We start from the raw sequence: 27,241 nt of genomic DNA on the forward strand, positions 1-27,241 counted from the left end.
CTCTGTTCTTTCTTTCTTTCTTTCTCTCTCTTTTCTTTCGTTCGTTCGTTCGTTCTTTCTTTCTTTCTTTCTTTCTTTCTCTCTCTGTTCTTTCTTTCTTTCTTTCTCTCTCTGTTCTTTCCTTCTTTCTTTCTTTCCTTCTTTCTTTCTTTCTTTCTTTCTCTCTCTGTTCTTTCTTTCGTTCTTTCTTTCGTTCTTTCTTTCGTTCTTTCTTTCGTTCTTTCTTTCTCTCTCTGTTCTTTCTTTCTTTCTTTCTTTCTTTCTTTCTTTCTTTCTTTCTTTCTTTCTTTCTTTCTCTCTGTTCTTTCTTTCTTTCTTTCTTTCTTTCTCTCTCTGTTCTTTCTTTCTTTCTTTCTTTCTTTCTTTCTCTCTGTTCTTTCTTTCTTTCTTTCTCTGTTCTTTCTTTCCTTCTTTCTTTCTCTCTCTGTTCTTTCTTTCTTTCTTTCTCTCTCTGTTCTTTCTTTCTTTCTTTCTCTGTTCTTTCTTTCCTTCTTTCTTTCTTTCTTTCTCTCTCTGTTCTTTCTCTCTCTGTTCTTTCTTTCCTTCTTTCTTTCTTTCTTTCTTTCTCTCTCTGTTCTTTCTTTCTTTCTTTCTCTCTCTGTTCTTTCTTTCTTTCTTTCTCTCTCTGTTCTTTCTTTCTTTATTTCTCTCTCTGTTCTTTCTTTCCTTCTTTCTTTCCTTCTTTCTTTCTTTCGTTCTTTCTTTCTTTCGTTCTTTCTTTCTTTCTCTGTTCTTTCTTTCCTTCTTTCTTTCCTTCTTTCTTTCCTTCTTTCTTTCCTTCTTTCTTTCCTTCTTTCTTTCGTTCTTTCGTTCTTTCTTTCGTTCTTTCTTTCTTTCTTTCTCTCTCTGTTCTTTCTTTCTCTCTCTGTTCTTTCTTTCTCTCTCTGTTCTTTCTTTCTTTCTCTGTTCTTTCTTTCTTTCTTTCTTTCTCTGTTCTTTCTTTCTTTCTTTCTCTCTCTGTTCTTTCCTTCTTTCTTTCTCTCTCTCTCTGTTCTTTCCTTCTTTCTTTCTTTCTCTCTCTGTTCTTTCTTTCTTTCTCTCTTTCTTTCTTTCTTTCTTTCTTTCTTTCTTTCTTTCTTTCTTTCTTTCTTTCTTTCTTGCTTTTTCTTTCTTGCTTTCCTTCTCTGTTCTTCCTTTCCCTATAACCAAGAACAGAAAAAGGGGGCGGGGGTGTTAAAAAGGTACTACTGGCCTCTGATTTCTTAACTGAAAATATCTCTAAATACTGTAAAAGGCTGCAAGTTCTGCCTTTCCCAACATTTTATATTCTGTTGTTGTGCTTCATCCAGATTAAAAACAGGGTCATAAATCTTTAGTGTGGTCACACCACAGCCAACAGGAACATTTAGTAATTGCATTGAGCATTTCAAGTCCTCGCTATTATTGCTAAAAGTTTCCTTCTCCCTGTAAATAATTGAACAAGACTTGCACGCATCATTTAGTTCATATCTTGAAAGCGTTCAATTAGCGGACAAACTCATTTGCTGCCCATATACAGCATTTCGGTATGCTAAAGGAAAATTCCAGAGTTACGTGGATGACTCCCCCCCCCCCCCCCCCCCTCTTCCTTGTTAGACCTCTGTAATGATAGGATGGAGAAAACAAGGGAAATAAAGAGAAGAATCCGTAGCATAATGTAGGCCCATTTACTGTAGCAATACCAATTTACGGTTACAAATTGCACCAGCCTACAGGAGCGCTTGGTATAAAATGTTCTGCACCTACAACCTGTATATGATGTACAGTGGAATATTTCATCCTAAAATCAGAACTTTACCCAATGATGTTTCCTATATGCTTGCTCCTATAACATATTGAAGCCCTGGTCGCAAAGTTGTACAACCAGTTATGTAGGGCAAGGAAAGTTGTGCGACAACCTAGTTCAGAGGTTCCCAACCTTTCTCACCTTGAAAGTCACATTCAGCTCTGAGAGAGGGTTGCGAGCCTCATACTATTCCTGCCCCCTCACAGTAGTGACACCCAGAGCCCCCATTACCGGTGTAATGACAGCCAAAGCTGTTCCACTGAAATCTCCAGGGTTTCCTATCTTACCACCATCCATTCAGATCTGCTCTCCTGTGCAGGACTACTCAAAAAAGTTGCCATCTAGAGATCTACTCTTAATAGCTGTTTGCTACACCTGGTGCTAAGCTGGCAGACAGCCGCGAGTTGCACATCACGGGCCCGCAAGCCACATGTGGCTCTAGAGCCGCAGGTCATGGATTCCTGACCTGTGACTCTGGAGCCACAGGTTGGGGATCTCTGACCTACTTGATTCGATTCTCTCAAGCAACAATCTCTTCCAAGTGAAAAGATGTCCTCTAAGCTTCTTGTCAGTGGCTACTTAGCCAATGATTGCGACTAGCTGTAGAGTGATCTTTTACTAGAGAAACTGGATTGTAAACAACAAGAGGACCTGTCAATTGCTGAAAAAAAATCAGTAAAATACATTGTAAAAATCCCAGAGCTCCCCTGATTCTACGCTCTTTACCATTTTGCCCTGTGTTGCCCCATTGCAGAGAGATTCCTATATTTCTCTTCTGGAGGGCATCATGTGAAATCTCTGCATATAATGCAACAGGGTGTTTCTTCACAGTCCTCTCTGGGAGCCTATGCTTTCACACCTCCCTGCCAGACACGGTCAATCACAGCTCAGCAGCATCTGAGACTGCTGGATTATTAGATAAGCTGCTGAGCTGTGATTGGCAGTGTCTGGGAGAGAGGGATGAAAGCACGCTGAAGAAATGAGGTGTTGCATTACAAGCAGAGATTTCACATGATGCACTCCAGAAGAGACAAATATGCGTATCTCTACAATGGAGCGACACAAAGCAAAATGGTAAAGTGTTGCGAACCAGGGGAGCTTCTGGATTTTTACAGAGCCCTTATCTCAGTTTTTTTTTATCAAGTGACAGGTCATCTTGATCAGTTAAGAAACTGCATCATCATTGATCTTTGCTTGTAAAAATAGACTTTCTAATGAGCCCCGTACACTGCTCCATGCTTTTTGAGCATATCATGAAAAATGACTATGCTGCGAAGTGTGGACTGTTGTGAATTCTGCTTTTGGGCTCCCTCCGGTGGTTGTAGGTGGTAATGCAGTTGTCTCTGGGCTGCAGTCCTGGACAGGTGTATCTACTGATTGCAGTTCTGACTGGAGTATTTAGGTTTGCAGGACTCATTAGTCCTTGCCAGTTGTCAATGTTTCTTGGGAAGGATTTGATCTCTGTCTGGCTTCTCCTGCTTAGCTGCCAATTCAGCAAAGATAAGTGTCTGTTTCTTTTTCTATGGCACACAAGCTGTGTGCTTGTTTTTGATTGTATTCCTGCTCTGAGTTTAGTAGTCTCTGGAGTTGCAGATATACGTTCCACGTCTTTAGTTAGATGGAGGAATTTTTGTATAATCTGCTGTGGATATTTTTGGAAGGGTTTTAATACTGACCGCACAGAACTCTGTCCTATCCATTCCTATTTTAGCTAGAGCGGCCTCTTGTGCTAAATCCTGTTTTCTGACTGTGTGTGTCTTTCCTCTCCTACTCACAGCCAATATTTGTGGGGGGCTGCCTATCCTTTGGGGTTCTGCTCTGAGGCAAGATGGTATTCCTATTTCCATCTTTAGGGGTATTTAGTCCTCCGGCTGTGACGAGGTGTCTAGGGCTTGTTAGGTACACCCCACGGCTACTTCTAGTTGCGATGTTAAGATCAGGATTTGCGGTCAGTATAGTTACCACCTACTCCAGTGAAAGTTTTCATGCTGCTCCAAGGTCACCGGATCATAACAGTGGACTAACTGAAGAAGAAAGAATCCATCAGGTATTGTAATTTCCCATGAGAAATAGAAATAAGAAGGATTAACTGACCGCTGAAGTAACATCTGCCTTCATGAAGCCAGAATGACTCATCCATTGATTGAATGAAGAGGTGTTCTGCTCATCCTCTCTGTCGCTTATCAGGCTTTGGAAAGTCACAGTCATACATTGTAATCCTAACTAGAATGCTTCAGATGACGTCAACCTGTGGCCCCTCATCCCCCAATCAAATAAACGTGGTTCTAGATCGGAATCCTGCTGTAATGATGGGAAAATTGTATCAAATGGCCAATCCGTGAACCACGAGTAGATACTACGTTTTCCCTTTTCCAGATTACTTTTGGGAATGTTCATCTTTGCATCATTTTTTACTTCTAAAATACATGAAAATGAAAAAGTAAAGCAATGCTAAATGTTTTCTAATGGAAGAAAAGCCATAATTATTAACTATTGTAAGGTGGGTTTTTGTCATTTTAGATGTTTTGGGACAGTAGAATAATCGGATAGGCTAGTTAACTGTAAAGTGAAGCTGCATCTAGTAGAGACGGTTCGCAGGGTAAATGCAGGGAGCTTATATTTCCCTGCAGGTTATTATTGGAAAGATTTGGCAGAGAAAAGAATAATCTGTAATTAAAAAAATATATATATAGGAAATTACTTTTTATGAAATTCATTAGCTAAAGTACTTGCACAGTTGAAGGTTTATCTGTAGTCTTGAGCCTTTGCCAACGCTACAGGCGGAGAACTAAATCCTATAGATTTGACTAAGCTGAGAATTAAATCGCCATGTTTGACCATTGCAAAAAAAAAAAAAATGCTGCGCATCAGAAGAAATATAATTTGCAAGCATCAGCCGTTACCGATGCAAACAGATGAAAGATCAGCTCTTATCTGATGTGACAGCCAGAGGTTCATGAAGAGGACTGTGTGCAGTAGACAGAGCCAGACAGAAAGAGAGAGGATAACCCATTAATTTGCTGTACCCACCCAGCAAATGGCCATCATTTGCTTCTGTCAGTAAGTTAGACCAAACATGACAACTGAGGTGTTAGCTGTTGGGGTAGGTACACACTTATACTGTGCGCTACGCTGAGCACACTGTCGGAAAAGGATGAATACTGCCAGGCCGGAGGCCAGAGACTGTACACTATCTTCATAATAGACAGCAGCAGTACTAGAAGAGTTACCAATTTATGAGATTTTGCAGAAACCCCGTTGCTATCACCAGTAAGCAAGCAATTTGCCATTATTTCCCAATGATAATTAATGACACAGTGGAGAACCGCTGGGAGTTTTAGAAGAGGCTTTGTAAACAGCCGTGACTTTGGACAAACACAACTTTGGACCTGAGCCCAAGAAGAGATTACTCAAACCTAAAATGATTACACAATGTTCCTCCAGCTGGGAACTTAAGTGATCAGTGGTAATCAAAGAGGGAACTTGTCAGCTGGTGTTCAGTTTCCTACAGTGCCCCTGCAGGAGAAGTAAGGTATTACATGAGTTCAGTTCCTTGTTTGTGCAATCTCCCGATGATCTGGGTACTTCAGAGAGAAGTACATTATCTTTGTTGCTGTTCTTTACTCTTGTTTTGTTCATTGAGATCCAAAATGAGTAACACCAATAATGTATTTGCTAACAGATATTCGAAACCAGTCAACCACTCAATTCATCAAGCAGTTTTCTAGCATAAAACTGCAAATTTTTTGTGCAACTTGAAATTGAATAAAAACTGCAACTTTTGGGGGTTTTACACCAGTATTGGCCGGCTCCACCAACTGGCAGGGCTTATCCATGATGGGGCTTTCCCAAGTGTGGCAGAGAAACTAGTCATTATTTACACCATAAAAGTGATGTACTTTACGACGGAAATGTGCTTCAGTCTCCTTCTGGAATAACATTTCTTGCTGTGCTGCACACCAAAGATTCGCCAAATTTATTAAGGGGGTTGTTCCACAAAGTACATTTTAATCAATGGAATAATATAAAGTTCCACAATTGTATGTGTTGAAAAAAGTGTCCTTTTCTGTGATAATTTTATAAATATGTCCCTTCTATGTACACTGTAATGGCTGTGTCTGACCATTCAGAGCTGCTCAAGTTTATAGTTTGCACATATCACATCTCCTGGCCTGGGGGGGGAGGAGCGTATGTCATTTATGATAAGTGAGTATACAGACGTGCTCAGAGCGGCTAAGTTCTGCTGTAACACGTTTCCCTGCCCGAGGTAACACATTTTTCTGCCTGCGGCAACACATGATTAAAGGTACCGTCACATTAAGCGACGCTGCAGCAATCTAGACAATGATCCTGATCGCTGCAGCGTCGCTGTGTGGTCGCTGGAGAGCTGTCACACAGACAGCTCTCCAGCGACCAACTATGCGAAGTCCCCTGGTGACCAGGGTAAACATCGGGTTACTAAGTGCAGGGCCGCGCTTAGTAACCCGATGTTTACCCTGGTTACCAGCGTAAACGTAAAAAAAACCAAACAGTACACACTTACATTCCGGTGTCTGTCCTCTCCGGCGCTCTGCTTCTCTGCACTAAGCGCCGGCCGGAAAGCAGAGCACAGCGGTGACGTCACCGCTGTGCTTTCCTGCCGCTGCGCTTACACAGTGCAGAGAAGCAGAGCGCCGGAGAGGACAGACATCGTAATGTAAGTATGTACTGTTTTTGTTTTTACGTTTATGCTGGTAACCAGGGTAAACATCGGGTTACTAAGCGCGGCCCTGCGCTTAGTAACCCGATGTTTACCCTGGTTACCAGTGAAGACATCGCTGAATCGGCGTCACACGACGAAATAATGTTCTGGACTTTCTGTGCCGACCAACGATGGCACAGCAGGATCCTGATCGCTGCTACCTGTCAAACTCTGCAACGTCACGGATCGCTAGCGATATCGTTCAATGTGAAGGTCTCCAGCCGTCTGAGCTCATCATAAATCAGTCAGTGAGGTAGGAGATCTTATATGTCACTGACTTGACCTATGATGTGCTCACAGGACTGGTGACGCTGCAGAAACACTCAACTCTGTGATAAAACAAGGTAAATATGTTACCTCAGAAAGCGGCAGCTCTGAGGCCCTGCTGTTTTGTCTGTACACGCACTTATAAGTAACTTATGTATCCCCCTGGCCAGGAGCTGTGGTATGTGATTACCATGAACTAGAGCAGCTCTACATGGTCATACACAGCCATTACACATACAAAGCAGGGGTACATTTGTAAGATTTTTTTTTTTTTTAAACTCCTCCAATTGTGGAACATATTTTTTTTCCAAGATGTATTAATCATAATGTACTTAGTGGGGAAAACCCTTTTTTAGAAACACATGCCTCTTAATGAATATTGTTCATTTTACTCCAACACACTGTTTATCCAGACTGCTGTGGAATAAAACCATATGTGAGTCATGTAAACAATAACTCTGATTTTACCTAATGGACTGTAAACTGCGGATGAGTAACTTAATTTCTTCATTTATCAAATGGGTTGGGCAATGGGTTTATTTGCATCCAGGCGGATCAGTGTACACTTAAAAGAACCCGTCAGCCCTTTTGACATGTTAGTAAATACTTTTGCATTTCCCCAAATTTTTTAAATTCTCGCTTCAGTCTCCAAACTTTGTAATGTGCTGCTCCTCTGTTAATTTCTCTCGGAGATGTGTATAACAGATTGGCAATTAAACATTCTCCTTAAACACTCTAAGGCTGTGTTCACACGTTGCGGTTTTTTCGCGGTTTTTCCGCGTTTTTTCCCGATAAAAACGCTATAAAACCGCAAAAAAAACGCATACAATAAGCATCCCATCATTTAGAATGAATTCCGGATGTTTTGTGCACATGATGTGTTTTTTTCCGCAAAAAAAAACGCATACCGCACATAATCCGGACATGCTCTATCTTTTTGCGTTTTTTTTGCGGATTTCCCACTCCAAAATGCATTGGGAAGTGTCCGGAAAAAACCTCGGCAAAAACGCGTCAAAACCGCGGCAAAAACGCATGCGGTTTTCTTGCGGATTTCATGCAGAAAATGTCCAGAATTCTCAGGAATTTTCTGCATGAATTCCTGAACGTGTGCACATAGCCTGACACTGTCCACACCAAACATCTTATGAAGGATACATCCCACTGACAAAGAGAACCCCCAGTTGTCGTCATATTCATACATTTCCAGTAGATGTGACAGAGGGCAGGAACAAGCCAGAGTTGTGAGCATTATTTCACAAGAAATATGAGTATTTACTAACACGGAAATGTCAAGAGAAGTGAGTGGGTGCTTATTTGGTTGCCCATGAAAACAGTGTATTGTTCACCTGCAGGGCCGTATTTGGTGTTCATGCTGCCCTAGTTGTCCATGTCTTTGTGTTGTCCATGTCTTTGTGTTGTCCATGTGTGCAGCTGACAGCACACTGACCTTATAATAATCTGTTGTCAAATTAAATGTTTACTACATCTACATTATTACATGATCAGAACCACCATTAGTACATGCATGCATCACAAGAACCACCATCAGTACATGAATACACCACTAGAATCATGTTTCTCAGTGCATGAATACATAACCCCCACACTCTGTGGAGGCCATCTACCATAACAATCTACTTCTATAAAATATTGTCTCCACACCGTCCCTCGTTACATGCTATGACTGCCATACTACTTCCCTTATGAGTTTTAACCACAGCATCGTCCTCCCTTATGAATTTTAACAGCCACATTGTCTTTTTATGAATTATTTCCAGTGCACAACCGCCCTTATGAATTATACCCACCACGTCGGCCTCTTTTATCAATTGTGGCCTCTACATTGTCTTCGCTTCATGCAGTCCTCTGTTAGTCCCTCTTCACACTATGCCCCCTCGTAATGTCCCTCCACACTGCCCCTTTACATACTGTGCATCCTTTTTACACTATCCCCTCAGACTCGCTGGCAGTTCTCCATACTGTGCCCCCTTTTTAAACTGTGGCCCCCCTCACTGCCCCTTCCTGTACAGTGCCATCACTCTGTGCTGAGCACTACCTCCCCCCTCTATAGTAAAATTGGTAAATGGTAAATTTATCGTAAAATGTTATGCGATAACTAGAAACGGGATAATGGGCAACACCAAAAATTATATTTGGAAAAGTAGAAGGAATAGATCAAAATCTATGAATATGATGTATCCGATATGTTTTCATACCCCAGAAATTAATAATTAAAACCTATAATGTAAGATTCATGTGTGCAGGACCCACGAGGGATAGGGGTATGCATTTTGCATTGTACAGTATGTCGCAGGTCCTCAAATCTCTGACTTTTGTAATCAGCAATAACTGACATACCAAATCTACTGGGGTGAGCCGCATCTGACAATCGTCTTATCTAGCTGGACAGGGTACATTGCTGATTGTTTGTATTGCTGAGCAAACATTTTCCTTTGCCACTTTCCTAGAAGTCACTTCTGTTCCGGCATTGTTTGTACTGAGAATCAAGGGTAAAGTGACCTGATAAATATTTTGATAATGCTATCAGGTTAATATAAGTCTTTGACATTCCCGTAGAGGAATTATGATAAATAGGAATATACATGGGGAGGGAGGTATGTTAAAGGGAATCTGTCAGCGGTTTATCGGAGAGCAGCATAATATTAGGCAATAGAGCCTGATTACAGCTTTGTGTCACTTACTAAGCTGCGTGATGTAGTTTCTATACAATTAGTCTTTTATCGACTGGAGATTATCATCACAGGACTATGTCACACTAGTCAGGCTAACCTGTGTAGCCACGCCCCCACCACTGATTGGCTGTTGGCTGACAATGCACTGTGTGCCAATCAGGGGAGTGGGCGGGGTTAAACACAGAACAGAAGACTTGGCTGTGCTACCGCAGGGAAAAAAAAACAGGGATTTTATCAAAACGGCACCAGGCGGTCCAGTAAGTATTATATCACAGGAATCAAGATCCCTTGCCCTATATTATGCTGCTCTCCGTTTACATAGCAAAAAACCTGCCGACAGGAAAAATGTTTTCCTTTCCCAGAAATCCTCCAACTCTTTCCCATTAATGGTGTCTGGCAGCTCAGTCGCTTCACTGCCGTAGATCAATGTTGCTTTAAGCAAGAAGGACGCTTGCTATCATTAAGCTTTATTTCCAGAAAAGCTGGAAATCTGTGGGAAGTCTAATGATTGTTATAATGACTTTTCTAACCTTTTACAGTTTTAGTAAAGTACATCTGCACAATGAACGTCTGGCGATAAAAGCCTTATGCCTCGTCCTTTTACAAATGTCTCTCTTTTGCAGTTCCTCATCGTCCCGTCTATTGTGGGAAGTGCTTTATTACACCGCATGTCAGATGATCGCTGGGAAAAGATAACCGCATGGATTTATGGAATGGGCCTGTGTGCCCTTTTTATAGTGTCCACTGTGTTTCACATAGTCACCTGGAAGAAAAGTCATCTTAGGTATGTAGCTCTCTGTGTCGAGCCCATTGTCGCCCTAAAGGATAAAGGGAGCCTGTCAGACACCATTTATGTAACCTTTTATAAGAAAGGCAGGTTGATGCCTTTATGACCCTAAATCGATGCTCCAGCAATGATAAATCACATTGTTGTTTGTGGAGGTGCACTTACAGCTCCTCAGCCTCAGGGATGCGAGTCTGAGGAGCTGTAAGTGCATCGTGACACCCCAGTGCACATCCAGACACGTAGAAATGGGATTTCTCTCTACTGGAACATCACTTTCGGGTAATAGAGATCAACTAGGTTCTCTTCTAAAGGTCTAGACAGATGTAAGAATGTTTTACCTTTGACTTGGACCTTGATACAACTTTCTGGGCCATTTTGTGTGGCATCAGTCAAGCTCCTTGACGTTGGGTTAGAAGCCGTCTAGCTGAATGTCGCTGACGTGCTGTAATTAGTGCTTTAATCACTGCTTGGTTATATGTTACATGAGTCATGAAGGCATTGATTAGGTCACGGAACAGGCCCAGTTCTTGCATTTGTTTTTCTGACCTACTTCTATTGTTTGTCCTCGGTTCATCACTTCTTCCAGACTCTAGATCTGTAGTGTCCTCTCCATTAATGATGCATAGCATACGGCCGGTCGTTCTTCTACCGCTCTAGTAAGCTGGCATACCATTATGGAGCTCACCACGCTTTTTTTTAATCTTTCCCATTTGACTTTGTGAAGGAGCTCCCTGGAGCGTCGTCACCGAGCAGAAGAACAATTGGCCACTTTCCCCAATGTATTGCATTATTTATGTGACAGCAGATCATTTCCACAACCCTCCAGATAAGCTTGCTTTCTTTTCTTCCTCCCAGAACTGTAGAGCACTGTTTCCACATGTGTGACAGAATGGTCATCTACTTTTTCATTGCGGCATCCTATGCACCATGGTGGGTATTGAAATTCCAATTAGCGGGTGTTAATGCCAAGTATGTCGCCTGCATGCCGTATTCGGTAATATTATCCTTAGCGTATTAATCCCTTTAAAATGTTAATGATTTTTCCTAACCACTTTTGTAAGCACAATGCTTTTGCACGCTACCGTGGTGAAAACACCTTTTACAGTGTTTTAAAGGTACTGCACTATGGAGTACAAAAAAGCCTAAAATGAAATATTACAAGTAATAATCTATTCCCACAGTCTATGTTCCCACAATGAGTATTTGGTGAGATTTTGATGTTGCAGATTTTCTGCTCCTATTAGGTATATGAGGTGTTTTGTGGTTTTATCGCTTTTTTTGACAATTTGTCTCTTTTTATATGCCATGTGTCAAATCTGCTCTGTTTTTGATGATCCAGTCATTTTTAGTGCATTTCCGCAGCAGATTTTATTAGAAACGCATATGTATTTATGATTTCCCATGGATTTTCCACAGCTAATACAGTTCTCTTGGATAAATCTGCACAAAAGAACACAAAAAGAGAAAAAAAAATAGCCAAAAAAAAGCACAGTAGGCATGAGATTTCGATACATCCCATCCACTTTGGTGGAACTGTAAGAAATACAAAAATCAAATGTACAATGTCAAAAACTCATCGTGGGAACTAAACTTCTTATGGTTTTGTCAGTGATCAATAGTTTTCTATATATATATATATATATATATATATATATATATATATATATATATATATATATATATATATATATATATATATATATATATATATATATATATACAAGAAATAGCTAACAATCAGTAAGTAGGACCGCCCACTGGACTCTTCCTCATAACCCCCAAAGTGAGTGTTAACATTTCTCGGAGCGAAGGGGCAACACTCAGCGGTTTCTGCACATTAGTCACATTCTTGTGGTCTAGTAAGCTTTCTCCGTATAACTGTATTTTCAGAGATATATAACAATCCGTAAGTAGGACCGCCCACTGGACTCCTAATCCTAGAATGAGTTGAAGTTAAAATTCTAGGAGTTAAAGGGCAATTCTCAGCCATGGCCGCTACACATTGAATGGAGCTGCGCTGTACAACTCTGTTGACCGTGAACATCCAGCCACTGGAGCTTATAACTGATCATGAGGGTGCTGGGTGTATTCCCTAAAACATCAGTTCACTGACTACACTCATAGGGATTAATATCCATGTTCCTCTAGTTTAGTATCTTGGGATAGTATTTCCCATAAGGTGATCCAAAATCTTCTATGCATTAATGTCACGAAGCGCCACAGATGACACAGCGGCCGGCACGTGGCTCTAGATGTTACTCATCCTATATAAATGGCTCTCTACATTTCATGGTGACTCATCATCATAACTTCTTCTTGTAGACAGTAGTATCTGCATAATTGAAGGAATATTTCCATAGTGACTTTATGGGCTTTTGTTTTTAGTAACCTATAATTATTTGGTCATTGGCGGAAGTCTACTGAATTCTAACACATTAATGTTTCCTCATGTATTAAGGTTGAATCTACGTGAGCTTGGACCCCTGGCCTCTCACATGAGGTGGTTTATATGGTTGATGGCTGTAGGTGGAACTATTTATGTGTTTTTATACCATGAAAGGTAAGCTGTACCTTTTCTTCTGTTCTTTGTTTTATGTATTTTGTCTCCACCAGTCTGTGTTCTTTTATGTCAATAGTATTCAACAGTTGAAGGGATTGTCCGTGATTTTTTTTTCTTCCTAAAAACGAAAAGTCAGGTAGTTGTTAACAGAGTCAACTACCTGACTTTTGTACCCGGTGCTGCCGATTCAGCTGCTTCACATCAACAGAGCAGCTCTTCTTCTTCCAGGCTGCTCTGTCGCCGTGGTGTGGCTGCTAGTGTCATGCTGATTGACAGCCGGCTTCTTGCAGTTGGCAATCAGCATGACTTCGGCAGTCACGCCCCGGCAGCATTCCTGAAGAAATGCTGCTGCTCTGTCGACGTGATGTCAGTGGGAGCCGCTAAATTGCTGGCAGGAGCAGTCTGTGACCTCTCTATGCTGGCAGAGCTAGGTGCCGGACACAGCAAGCAGGTAGTTGCCAACTATGTGCCTGTTAGTGCTTAGACACATAGTTAATCCATGACCCCCACTTTATCACCATTGAGGCTCTGACCAAGGGCAAAATTTGCATGGAGTTTGCAAAACGTTATAGGGGAAGTTTTTTTTTCTATTATATAAAGTATTTTACATTTATTTTAGCTTTGTAATGGCATCCTAGGAAACACACTAAAGCCTAAATCACTGGTAGGTTTTTAAAATTGACTTTTTCACCTAATGTATGCATTATGTCACCCATTAAAGAGGTATTCTCATCTCCAAGATGCTATCCCAGTAAGTAGTAGGTGTTGTAAGAATAATATTACCAGATATCTCCAATTAGAATGTAGTACAGTACTTCAGATTCGCTATGTTGCTTTCCTCATGGGCAGACATTGCAGGACCTTGGGTATCCATGGTTGCGACCACTAGCAACTAGCTTTCACTTTCTCAGTGGCCATAACCATGAATGTCTAAGGTCCTGCAATGCCTGCACGTGAGGAAAGAGACATGGCGAATCTGAACAACTATACTACATTCCTAATTGGGGGTATTTGCTCATTATTATTATTATTATTATTACACCTACTACATATTAGTATTGAAAGATAGGAGACAAAAAAAGCGCAAATAGGGTCTTATCACCAGGATTGTTTCTGATCAATTGTGAGAGAACTGCTCACCTGGTAGTACACAGTACAAGCGTGTAGTTTGTCAGCTGCTGCAGATCCACAGGTCGGCGCTGCGACCTCTCAGAACCGTTATAATAGATGAAATGTGGATTACATCCGCGCTGCTGCGACAAATAATAGATCCAGATATACTTGTAAGATGTTCGGGTGGTTTATTCAACGCGTTTCGAAGCTCATGGCTTCTTCTTCAGGAAGTTTCCACACAGAGTTATCTCTGTGTGGAAACTTCCTGAAGAAGAAGCCATGAGCTTCGAAACGCGTTGAATAAACCACCCGAACATCTTACAAGTATATCTGGATCTATTATTTGTCGCAGCAGCGCGGATGTAATCCACATTTCATCTATTATAACCTACTGCATATTGGAATAAGATCTTTGAGACAACCAAAAGGTTTGAAAAAGGATTCGAGACAGAAGCCAAAACGCGTCACTCATTTGATGTATTAAACAATCCATGGAATAAAGTCCAGAATTAATTGAAGCTTGCTTTAGTGCCGGTCGTCTTATTTGTTTGGCTAAAGCAGTGGGACAAGGAAAGGGGAGAGTAAGAACATGCTTCATGGGAATGTCCTCTGATCTCAGAGCTGGAATTTACCCAAAGAGTAGGTCTCCCAAATATAGACTCATCTACAAATTAGGTGCACCATGACGGAGGTTGCATATAACCTTTAAGTACACGTGGTTCCTAATTACCGTATTGACCCGAGTATAAACCAACCCCTCTAATTTTGCCACAAAAAAACTGGGAAAATGATAATACAATGACTTAATGACTCGAGTATAAGCCTAGGGTGGAAAATGCAGCAGCTACCGGTAAATTTCAAATATAAAAATAGATACCAATAAAAGTAAAATTAATTGAGACATCAGTAGGTTAAGTGTTTTTGAATATCCATATTGAATCAGGAGCCCCATTTAATGCTCCATACAGTTCATGATGGGCCCCATAAGATACTCCATACAAAATACACCCCATATAATGCTCCGTACAGTTCACGATGGCCCCATAAGATGCTCCATACAGTTCATGATGGCCCCATAAGATGCTCCATACAAAATACGCCCCATATAATGCTCCGTACAGTTCATGATGGCCCCATATAATGCTCCGTACAGTTCATGATGGCCCCATAAGATGCTCCATACAAAATACGCCCCATATAATGCTCCATACAGTTCATGATGGCCCCATAAGATGCTCCATACAAAATACGCCCCATATAATGCTCCATAAAGTTTGATGGGCCCCATAAGATGCTCCATATTAAAATATGCCCCATATAATGCCGCATAAAGGTTAATAAGGGCTCCATAAGATGCTCCATAGACACATTTGCCCCATATAATGCTGCACAAATGTTGATTAGGCCCCATAAGATGCTCCATAGAGATCTTTGCCCCATATAGTGCTGCACAAAAGTTGAATATGGCCCCATAAGATGCTCCATAAAGATATTTGCCGCATATAATGCTGCATACACGTTGATTATGGCCCCAACTAACTAACCACGTCATTGCGCCCTCTGAACTGAGCATTTTAGCAGAGAATGCGGAAGACGGAGCGGCGCCCGGCGGTGGAATGCGGACAGGTGAATATCGTGCAATGCTGATCACCCTCCCTATTATACTCGCCTGCTCCGGGCGCGGTCCCTGGCAGCTTGCCTGATGGTCTTGTCCAGGTCCTGACAGCTTCTTCCAGCGTTGAGCGGTCATCATTACCGCTCATTACAGTAATGAGTATGCGGCTCCACCCCTATGGGAGTGGAGTCGGGTCCATATTCATTACTGTAATGAGCGGTACCATGTGACCGCTCAACGCTGGAAGAAGCTGTCAGCGCCCGGAGAACCAGGGACTTGCAGGGACCGCGCCGGGAGCAGGTGAGTATGTGACAGCTGCCGCTCCCCCTGCCGATCCCCCCAGGGACAATGACTCTAGTATAAGCCGAGAGGGGCACTTTCAGCCTAAAAAAATGGGCTTGTGTATATACGGTAGGTTTGGCCCTGTTGCTGTTAATTTGTGTGTGAATGCTCTCTCATGATTTGGCATTTTATTTTTTTTTACATTTGAGCCATTAAGAATGTATTTCATTCTTCTAGGTATAAGATTGTTGAATTGCTCTTCTACCTAGCTATGGGATTTTCTCCAGCTTTAGTAGTGACATCAATGGTAAGAATGTCTATGTTCATGTGAAATCCTGTTTTCGTTCATAAAAATAAGAATATTTTAGACAAGTGATTATAGAAATGAAATATGAGCTATACGGTAGTGTATCTAAAAAGGAAAAAAAAAACCTCCCACATCCAGTGAACCATTATCTTTGTGATGCAGATTAGGGATTATTTTTTTTATTTATTCTTTTTTTTATAGTTAAAACGACGCTCTACCTGACATGAAAGAATTCACAATGAATGCATAATTAGGATGTCCTCCTTTTTAGTAATTTCTGCTACTATACCGGATTCCCTATGTAAAATGCCTGCCAACTTCTTCTAAATGCTTTGTAAGTCGGAGCCAGTCCTTCTACTCTGGACTGGTCCAACTAAGAGCAAGTGGGGAGTGTCTCAGGCTAGGTTATGCACGCTGCTCTTTGGTAAGTATGAGACTGCTCCCCCTTTAGATGGACTAGTCCAGAGCAGGGGGAGTGACTCAGACTTAAAAGGACAGTGTACATAGTGGAAGCCGGTAGCCATTTTACATACGTGAAAAGATAGGGAATTAATGGACTAGTGGCAGAAAAGAATAAAAAGATGGCATCAGGTGTTTTCACTATCTACCATGTTTTTAGTGTGATTATTTTTAATTGTGATGTGGAAAATCACTTTAAGGAGCAAAAGTTGCCCATTGTATTTAAATGGGACCTGTCATGTGAAAAAAATGCTATAAACCTGCAGATTGGGTTAATCTGCTGGTTAATAGCGTAGTGAACCAGTGAGTCACGCGCACTTTGAGGAAGGGACTTCATTCCTCCAGGCCGTGTTTGGTGTTCAGTCACGGGTTCAGTCACTGCTCTGTGCATAGAGAGCCCCGGCGTCTCTGACTGACAGCAGGCTGGAATGCTGATCTTGCTTTCAGTCACTGCGGGGGAGGGGGTGTCGAGGTGCAGTTACAGCCTCCGCTTTTTATACACAGAGCGGAACTGCCACCGCCACCCCTGTGACTGAAATACCGTTTTGTCACGCGACCAGTTCCATTTTCCCTTTCATTGATGTTTTATGGTGGACTCACACACCACAAATATAGCTGTGTAATAGGGCCAATATTGGTGAATATTTTTAGGAACAAAAGAAACATGAACATAAATTTTCAATCATTGACTTGCATTTGTTTTTTGTTGTCTTTTATTAATATTGCACATCTTTAAGCCCTTTCTCCCCGAAAATTTGGCAAGAAAAGTTAGAAACCCATAGGAGAAAGCATTAAAAACACTGCTGCACACATGAGGGAAATGAAGTAAGGGGGAAGGGGGAAGAGCACACGGCTTCCACTCCTACATCCTCAGGTTTATATGTCTCAATCCGCGAATCATCCTCACAGCATTATTGGAAAAAAACACTGCTGCACGAGTCACATATTTGCCATTCCAGGGCACGGAGGTCGTAATACATATTATCCATGGAATGAATGCATTCTTTCTTATTTTACACGAGTTGAACGTCGTGCGAAATAAAACGTAACCGATTCTACTTAACGCTTCAGTCTTGGATTTGGATGACCCACAGGAAGGTCTACATTTCTGTAACATCTAAAGTCTAGATGTTAAAGATGTCTAAAGTAGAAATAAACGTAAAAAAAATACATCTCCAGGTATTAGATAAACTATTGTGATCTTTTAGGCTTCATTAAGACATCCATGTTTCACGTACGTGTTATATCCATATTTTTCACCGATTTTAGATTATATATAAAACAAGAGGGGATCATAGGGAGAGAAATGGGAAGCGCAGACTTCTGAGTGTAGAAGTTAGTTTCCAAAGGTGTATACTCAGTGTGAATCCACTCACCTTTTTTGGTGTCTTGATATACTGCGTATAGATCTAATTCATGGATCACTCCATTATCCTTTCCGTTCAGTTTGCTGCAGAGATCTGGGAACTGATGAGCGCACTGAACAGTGCTTTCATAGGCGATAACACTTTGTAAATATTTCTCCCAGCAATATGCGCTCCTGAAGGATGATGATGGAACTGGATATTCTGATTCAAAGATGATTTTTATTTCAAACTAAAATATAACCGGTTTCGACTTCTTGGAGCCTTCCTCAGGTATAATGTCAGTGAATACAGATTTTCCCATTGCTGAGATAGAAGATGGAAATTTGTACCCCAAAAATGTGATATTCTATGGAGAACTGATGGCAAAATCTGTCTCTGCCTCCAGCAGCTCCTAGAAGTTGAGGACCAACTATCACCCCTATCTCAGGAATGGGAAAATCTGTCCTTACCGAATACGGATTTTACCACTAAATGTTGAGTAAAAGACCAATCTGGGAAGAGAAAGAAGCATATTTCTTTGATAAGATATATTACAGAATTGTTTATTTTTAGGTGTTCTATTAATTTATGAAATCCAAATTAAAATAACACTTTAAGCTGGCCATATACATGAAATGGCTGTTGGCCCGACAACGATTTTCCATGACTCCACCCATGCACTTGTGTTCGGCTCTGCCAAGCATTTGTGGGGTGGAGGACATATTAGGATCTGGTGATAAAAATTCCAACTGCCCTATCCTTCTCTCCACCAACGCTATCGGGGAAGGAGGATGTACACATCAAATTGTTGGCTGGTCCTGCTGAAATCTGCAGGTCCAGTTGACTTTTTGCTAATGTGCGTTGGGGCCTTTTAGCGTTCATTTGGTAGTGTTGGTTTTTTGATCGTTATTTTGGTCATGATCATTGATAACCCTTGTTCTCACTTTACAGAACAACACAGACGGCCTACAAGAACTTGCCTGGGGAGGGCTGATCTACTGCATGGGCGTGGTGTTCTTCAAGAGCGATGGAATCATCCCTTTTGCACATGCCATTTGGCATCTCTTTGTGGCACTTGCAGCCGCTGTGCATTATTACGCCATTTGGAAGTACCTTTACAAAAGCCCGTCTTCAGATCTGATCCGACATGTATGACACAATGAGGAAGATTAAAACAATAACACTATCAGTATTACTTGACTTGGCAAAGAATGTATGACAAGGCGAAGGAGGTATTGTATTCGGCAGAACATGCACTGAAGTATTCGGTTCTCTGCAACTTACTGTGAACAAGATTTGAATCTTAATAGCAGTTAATAATGAGGTCCATTCCTCGCCAATGTTTTGGCTGGCGTGGTCCAAAGCTTTCCTGCTCGTCCCAGCCGCAGAAATGCTCATCAGCCAGCTCTTAGGGCCGGTAAAGCCAGGTCCTGCAAATGGCTTCTCTAATGTTTACAACGCGGGAAATTCTTTTTCTATCAACGGTTTGATGACACTTTCTTAAACACAGATGTATTTCTTTACAAGTCGAATTCAAGCATTTCAAGTTTTAAAATGCCAACAAATGAGGGTATTTTCATTCCTCGGTTTCTACAAGCACTTACAAAAATATAAACTCAATCTATACATTCCAAAAGCGAGAGCTGCATCTGCTTGGTAAAGAAGGAAAGCTGGCTTGATTTCACTCACATATCACTGCCATTTCCACCTTCTGTTACATCCGTGTTAACTAGAGGGGGTCGGCAATGTGTCAAAGGGACAAAACCTGCAAAACTTGTTTTAGTATTGAAGAAATGCATTTTTTTTATTTTAACTTCGGTGGTTCTTAAATAAGTGTCAACAAGCCAAGACATAATGTAAATTTAGAATAATATATTGAGGGTAGGGTTCATCACAAAATGACCTTTTGTTGGAATCAGGTTTTTGTGTTACATATATTATAAAAAAATATATATATATTTCTAAAAAAATCAAATAAAATTAGTAATCTTGCAATTTTTACACTGGCCACTGAGCCTTTCTTAGACTCCTACTTTCTGTTCTTTCAGGAAGAGTTTGAGTTTTCGTATCATATTAATTACAATGGGTGTTAATAGAAGATCCACAAATCACAAAAGGCGATGTCGCAACTCCCCTTGTTCCTTCTCCTTTCACAATGACCTATGCACTGGCTCGTTGAACACTTCAATACAAAAAATAGGGTTGGGGTCTGACCATTGTGTCTATGTACATATGTTGTTTCCTTAAACAAAAGGAAGCATACTCTGTAAAAGCCCCAATGGCCAGTGTGAAAATTGCAAGCTTGCTGTATTTTTTTTTTTTTAATACAGAGTGTGATACATAAAAAAAAATTCTAAGATTTTCAAAAACATACATTTAACACAAAAAAATTGATTTAATCAAGAGGTCATCACTAATGATTGGCTCTTTTAACAGCCCCAATATCCAGTCTGCAGATGGTCTTGAAGCCCTACCATAGCTGGGCTTTGCTTTATACTTTACCATAGACTTTCCTTTTGAGTATTTGAAGACACTGGCTAAAGTAGGGTCTTGTTGATGTCCCCTGCCAGACACTTTTCTAGGTATGCCCCTGAGACACTGCTCTGGCGTCTTTGTGTGCCACCGCACAGCAGATAAAGTTTAGGACTTTTTGCTGAAATTTGAAGCTCTAACATAGAATATCCCTTGCTGAAATGCAGACAAGTCTATGACTATAATTTGCCTTTTCAAGAATCGGGCTATCCATTTTCTGTATTCTAATAACCACTGGGCTGAACAGTATTAAGAAAAATGAGGCAAGTGAGATCGAAATAATAACATGTGAGACACATAGTATTTAATATGTATTTTTGTGGTGCTGGTGTGGTGTACATGAGTATTGTAATGACCAACTTGTTGCTATAATGTCTGTAGCATCGGGCACTTAACCCGGAGGTTCTTAGACTATGGGGCAACCGCCGACACCCTTAATATAGGATATTTACCCATGAACCTTCTGTTATGTATGAGCAGATATGCCTGACACTTATATTGTACAATTACCAATATCAGATTATAATTTTATAAATAAAAGTTACCGCCTATAAAAATTGTTCATGTAGATTAATGGAGCATTCGGGCAAAATTATTACCCTGTGTTATATCCAGGGCAATGTCTGGCACAGGAATTCGATGCACACGTCCGAGAGAGGATTCGTGTGCCATGTACCACCTTGTCATGCCCTGTACTAGAACTAGCAGTGTATAAGTTTACCCCAAATGTTCTTACTGAATAATGTTCTTGAGATCCAATCTTTATATTTCAGTACTCTTAACCATTAGAATTTGCACCATCTTTAGCTTTATTTTTCAAATGTCTTATATTAAGATAAATATTTCATTAATCTTTTTGAGTTCTACTTTTCACATGGTTGTACTAAAGACATGCTGCCTTTTCTGAAATATATTCCCCTTTGTATTACCTTTTTAATTTTTTTTTTTCGTGTTCTTACCTTTGTATGTCCATAATGGGAAAAAATAAGGATTTGATACACTGCCGATTTTGCAAGTTTTCCCATCTACAAAGAATGGAGAGGTCTGTAATTTATCGTAAGTTCACTTCAACTTTGAGACAAAATCTAAAAATAAAAACCAGAAAATGATATTGTATGATTTCTACATCATTAATTAGCATATTATTGCTTGAAATAAGTATTCTCTACAATAGAAAAACAGAACTTAATATTTGATACAGAAACCTTTGTTTGCAATTACAGAGGTCAGACGTTTCCTGTAGTTCTAGACCAAGTTTGCACACACTGCAGCAGGGATTTTGGCACACACCTCCATACAGATCTTCTTCAGATATTTCATGGTCCGGGGCTGTCTTTGGGCAACATTGAGTGTTTACTCCCTCCAAAGATTTTCTGTTGGGATCAGATCTGAAGACTGGCTAAGCCACTCCAGGACCTTGAAATGGTTGTTACGGAGCCACTCCTTAGTTGCCTTGGCTATGTGTTTCCAGTCAATGTCATGCAAGAACACCCAGCCACGACCCATCTTCAATGCTCTTGCTGAGGGAAAGAGGTTGTTGGGCAAAATCTGATGATACATGACCCCATCCATCCTCCCTTCAATACAGTGCAGTTGTCCTGTTCCCTTCGCAGAAAAGCATCCTCAAAGTATGATGTTTCCCTCCCCACTCTTCACGGTTGAGACAGTGTTCTTGGGGTTGTACTCATCCTTCTTCCTCCAAATACGGCAAGTGGAGTTCATGCAAAAAAGTTCTATTTTGGTCTCATCTGACCACATGACCTTCTCCCATGCCTCCTCTGAATCATCTAGATGGTTATTGGTGAACTTCAAACGGGCTTGGACATGTGCTGGCGTGAGCAGTGGGACCTTGCATTCTCTGCAGGATTTTAATCTGTGATAGCGTACTGTGTTACTAACGGTAATGTTTAAGATTGTGGTTCCAGGTCATTTAAGGTCATTGACCAGGTCCTCCCATGTAATTCTGGGTGGCTTTTTGACATTTCTCAGTATCATCCTTTCCCCACGAGGCGAGATTTTGCATGGAGCCAAGCTGCTTGTCTGTTGTCCTGTTGCCCATCTTAGCCTTGTGCAGGTCTACAATTTTGTCCCTTGTCTCCCTAGACAGCTCTTAGGTCTTAGTCTTGGTGGGTAGGTAGGAAACTGATTGTGTGAACAGGTGTATCAAGTTAAAACAGGTGCAATAAATGCAGGTAAGGAATGCAGATGGCTTTTTAAAGAAAAACTAACTGGTCTGTGAGACACAGAATTCTTTCTGGTTGGTAGGTTATCAAATACTTATTTCATTAAATAAAATGCACATTAATTATGTAAAAATCATAGAATGTGATTTTCTGTTTTTTTATTTTTAGATTGTGTCTCTCACAGTTGAAGTGTACCTACCATAAAAATTACAGACCTCTCTATTCTTTGTAGGTGGGAAAACTTGCAAAATCGGCAGTGTATCAAATAATTATTTTCCCCAGTGTACAGTCTTAAATCAATGTGCTTTTCTTGTCTGTAGCCTTGTTTTTTTTTTTTTTAGATCTGATAATGTTGTCAACTGTTTTTCTGTCATGTGCACCCACAGGTGGAGTTTAGCTACATCGATTATCTGAGCTGGTGGTGGCATTATTCTGAAAAGTCAAAGAAATCAGCCTATTAGTGGATCTCCGTAACTCATATTTATTTCAGTGGGCGGACACCTCCCCCTAGTAAAAAAAAAAAAAAAAAAAATACAGGCACTAGGGTCATTTTTTGTGAGTCTCCAGCAATGTGATCACCTTTCCAGTTAGAATGTTTTGAACTGCCCTTAAGGAAGACCCTATAAAGTGGGACATTCAGTAAAGACTAGAGAAAAAAAGTATAAATCCATTTTAAAAAATGTAAATAGGCGGTGTGACAACTTAGCTCCCAGAAGTGTAGAAGTTCAACTATATTGCCCCCCCAGAAACCAGCAGTACTTACCAATACCTACTCACATTACCAATATATGGCAGGATGTATGAGGTGGAGGTAGCCCAGGTACAAAATACTAATGAATAACCACTAACACAATGGTGAGTGGTTAGTTTTAACGATGCAAATGGATAAGGCTTGTATAAGGCCAAGTTCACATTGCGTTAACAGCAGCCCTTTCAACACATGCGTTAACGGGCTGCTGTTAACGCAAATGCCGGTATGTGATCGCACTAGCGCAGATAGAGCTAGCAGATGCTCTATCTGCGCTAGCGATAATGGACCCGGAAAAGCTGCAGCCCATGTCCTAGGGTCCGTCACTCAATGACGGCACATAGCTAGCACACGCCCATTGTAGGCGTGTGCTAGTGATGAATCCGACATAAGAATTAATGGCGGCATTAACGGACTGCGTTGCACCGCGTTATGCCGCGGTGTAACGTAGTCCGTCTAACGGACGCCAGCAACGCAGTGTGAACCCGGCCTAAGGAGCTAGTGACCAGATGTACGTACAGGGCACCATGCTGGCCTACAGCCTATTGGTAACATAGAAGTCCCTAATGTCCTACAGATTGACTTACAATGAGGAGTACTGACTAACACATTGTCATTGCTTGACATATCCTTGAGCACACCTTCCATATATCTTATTTATTTGTGAGTTTGTTATATTTGTTTCTCTTTTAATTCTATTAAAAAGATGCTCTTATATAACCAACTGGAGCAAAAAAATAATGGGCCTGTCCTTTTATATAGGCAACATTCTTAACAGTATTCCTTTAATTGCCAAAATTCTACACAGTTCAAATGGCTTAGTAGTGAGGATTTTGTAAGTATTTGCTTAAATATGAACTGTAGGCATTGATAACTACGAGAAGCGACTTCTTATTCCTCCTCCTCCTCTTAAAGATGTATAAATTAGAACTATAGGCCCATGTAGGAGCATTACTGTCTCATAATGTGTTACCATATCACTAAAGCTGGGGTCACACTAGACCGTAATACGGACAAGTAAAATGCGATAAAAAATTGCATAGCACTCGGCTCAATGTTAATCAATGGGGCAGCTCCTATTATCCGTTGTTTTCTCGATCGTATTCAGGATCCGAGTGAAATCACAGCATGCTGCGATTGTCAGCGTATCTCGGCCGAGAATCGCCAATGAAAGTCTATGGGGCTGAGATAAAATCTGATTACACACGGACCATCATGGACCATCAGTGTGACTTGTGAGAAATACGCAACGGTGTTCTATAGAAAAGCCGGCAATTCAGCGCAGTGTACAGTAAAATCACACTGACATGTTTGAATAGAACAAATAAAATTAATGTCTACACACAGTAAATGTGTGTGTATATATATATATATATATATATATATATATATATATATATATATATATATATATATATATATATATATATATATATATATATATATATATATATATACACACACATATATATATATATATATATATATATATATATATATATATATATATATATATATATTTATATTTCATACGGCGCTAGATAGCAGAAAAGCCGGTAATTCAATTGCCGGCTTTTGCCATCTCCTTCCCAAACCCAACAGGATATGAGACATGGTTTACATACAGTAAACCATTTCATATCCCTTATTTTTTTACATATCCCTCACTAGTAATGTTAGAAGTGTCTGTGTGCAAAATTTGGGGGCTCTAGCTGTTAAATTAAAGGGTTAAATCGCGGGAAAAAACTGGCATGGGCTCCTGCGCAATTTTCTCCGCCAGAGTGGTAAATCCAATGACTGAGGGCAGATATTAATAGCCTGGAGAGAGTCCATGGTTATAGGACCCCCCTGGCTAAAAACATCTGCCCCCAGCCACTCCAGAAAAGGCACATCTGTAAGATGCGCCTATTCTGGCACTTGGCCACTCTTTTCCCTCTCCCGAGTAGCAGTGGGATATGGGGTAATAAAGGGTTAATGTCACCTTGCTATTGTAAGGTGACATTAAGCCAGGTTAATAATGGAGAGGTGTCAATAAGACACCTATCCATTATTAATTCTATAGTAATAAAGGGTTAATAATAAACACACATAAGGAAAAAATTATTTTAATGAAATAGACCCAGGGTGTTGTAATAGTTTATTAAATGCTCAATCCAATTGAAGAACCTTGTCACCTGAAACAAAGTTAAAATAAAAAAACAACAATATCCCATACCTTTCGTCGTTCAGTCATATCCCACGCTGTAAATCCATCAGAAGGGGTTAAATAATTTTACAAGCAGGAGCCTGCTAATGCAGCCGCCCCTGCCTGTAAAATCTGGGGAATGAATGGGAAGCAGGGGAACGTAGCTACCTAGACTTGCGGTGCTGCGCCCCCTGCTGGTATAAACTTATATGAACTCGAGCGTGAGAAAAGATTCTGAAAAGTTCCCACGCTCGAGTTCATCTGAGGTTATACCAGCAGGTATATGTCCAAGTCCTGTAAAAGTTCTATTTATCGTCTACAGGTGGCCATACAAAGTATGAGGTATAGCGTTTTAGTCTGCTAAATTGATCAATCAAGATTATTTTGTACTCCGTTGCAACTGACTTGTTAAATTAGAAGTTACTACGCAAAATTGAAAATCTAGGGCCTGTACAACCTCCTAGACCAGTAGTCTCTCATCTGCAGCACTTGTTTTTAAAGTGTCCCAAAATTTTTTTAACAAAATGTCAAAAAGGATTTAGAAAAAAATAACTATAAAGTTTAAAGGACTACTTTTTTTTTGTATTGCCCATTTGTTGGCAATTAGTAATGTATGTTCAGTGTGTGAATTAAAATACTTAACGATCGCTCTCTTCTGCTGTTTCCAACACGGCTCCAGTTTCCCCCGCATCATATGACTGCAGCTCTCACTCATCACCTCACTCTGTGGACTGTTAGGTCCTTTCTTAGTAAGAGCCTTGTTCTAAGTCTTATAGACTTAAATTGAGAAACTGACTTCTAGTCCGCACAAAAAAGACTGTGTGAGCCGGCCGGTCTCAATTGAAGTCATGTGATGCAGGAGAGGAACAGCAAGCGCTGCAAATGGCAGAAGACAGCAATGGGTAAGTATTTCAATTCACTCTTTACTTACATTACTATTTGGTAACAGAGGATACAATAAAATACAAACAAACAAACACTGGAATGGTTCTTTAATGCAGAGTTGAGATGACCAGACTAAAAAGAAAGTTCCTGCTTTGTAGAGTCAGTAGTCCTAGAGCCACACCAGTTGGAGAGACTCCTTAGGCTTAATTCAGATGTCTGTGAAATACCGTCTGTGTACGGATCATCATATATGGACTTGCCGCAGGTATCCCGACCAAAACTCTGCACCCTCATATATGCCTATATGCTGTTGAGTTCAGGTCAGGAGACCCGTGGTCACTCCGTATAACACAGACCATGCGTTTTACGGATGTCTGAATTCAGACTAAATTTCGAAACGCCTGTCTGTCTACAGAAACTTTTTGTACTATTTACAGTTTTAGTTAGTTGTTAACTTTCTTGGTTTTCGTTTTTGGTTTCCACCCTCAAATCTGTTTCAGCCCCTATGAAACCTCATGCAATGGACACATGGTATTAACCACTGTAACACATAGCTGCTCACTGTGTTTGACTATTGTAGCAATTATCGTCCTATTTTTCTCTTTTTGAAGCATTACTAGAAATGTTTGAAGTTGAATATTTTTCTGTACATTTTTTTTTATCTGTCTTCTTGATACATTTGAGCGTACAAATAATAAAACTTAATTATCTTGATAAAATATCATTGTTGAGTTTTTAATTAAAACATGTTAAGAATTTAATTTATAAATTTA

At 40.5% G+C, this 27,241-nt stretch overlaps 1 protein-coding gene across 2 annotated transcripts in view; it reads left to right on the top strand.

Moving 5' to 3' along the window:
- The window catches only part of MMD (monocyte to macrophage differentiation associated), a 65,804-nt gene extending 42,642 nt beyond the window's left edge, over positions 1 to 23,162 (top strand). The window contains exons 3-7 of one of the 2 annotated variants that reach the window (XM_069752455.1): positions 10,090 to 10,250; positions 11,109 to 11,183; positions 12,712 to 12,813; positions 16,061 to 16,130; positions 18,887 to 23,162. In XM_069752455.1, the coding sequence (XP_069608556.1) occupies positions 10,090 to 10,250; positions 11,109 to 11,183; positions 12,712 to 12,813; positions 16,061 to 16,130; positions 18,887 to 19,090 (612 nt within the window). In that variant the 3' untranslated portion in view covers positions 19,091 to 23,162. The remainder of the gene's footprint in view (positions 1 to 10,089; positions 10,251 to 11,108; positions 11,184 to 12,711; positions 12,814 to 16,060; positions 16,131 to 18,886) is intronic. The other variant, XM_069752456.1, reaches the window with a different exon arrangement.
- The last annotated feature ends 4,079 nt before the right edge of the window (positions 23,163 to 27,241 follow it).

The sequence above is a fragment of the Ranitomeya imitator genome, chromosome 2 (genome assembly GCF_032444005.1).
Source record: "Ranitomeya imitator isolate aRanImi1 chromosome 2, aRanImi1.pri, whole genome shotgun sequence".
Taxonomy (NCBI): Eukaryota; Metazoa; Chordata; class Amphibia; order Anura; family Dendrobatidae; genus Ranitomeya; species Ranitomeya imitator.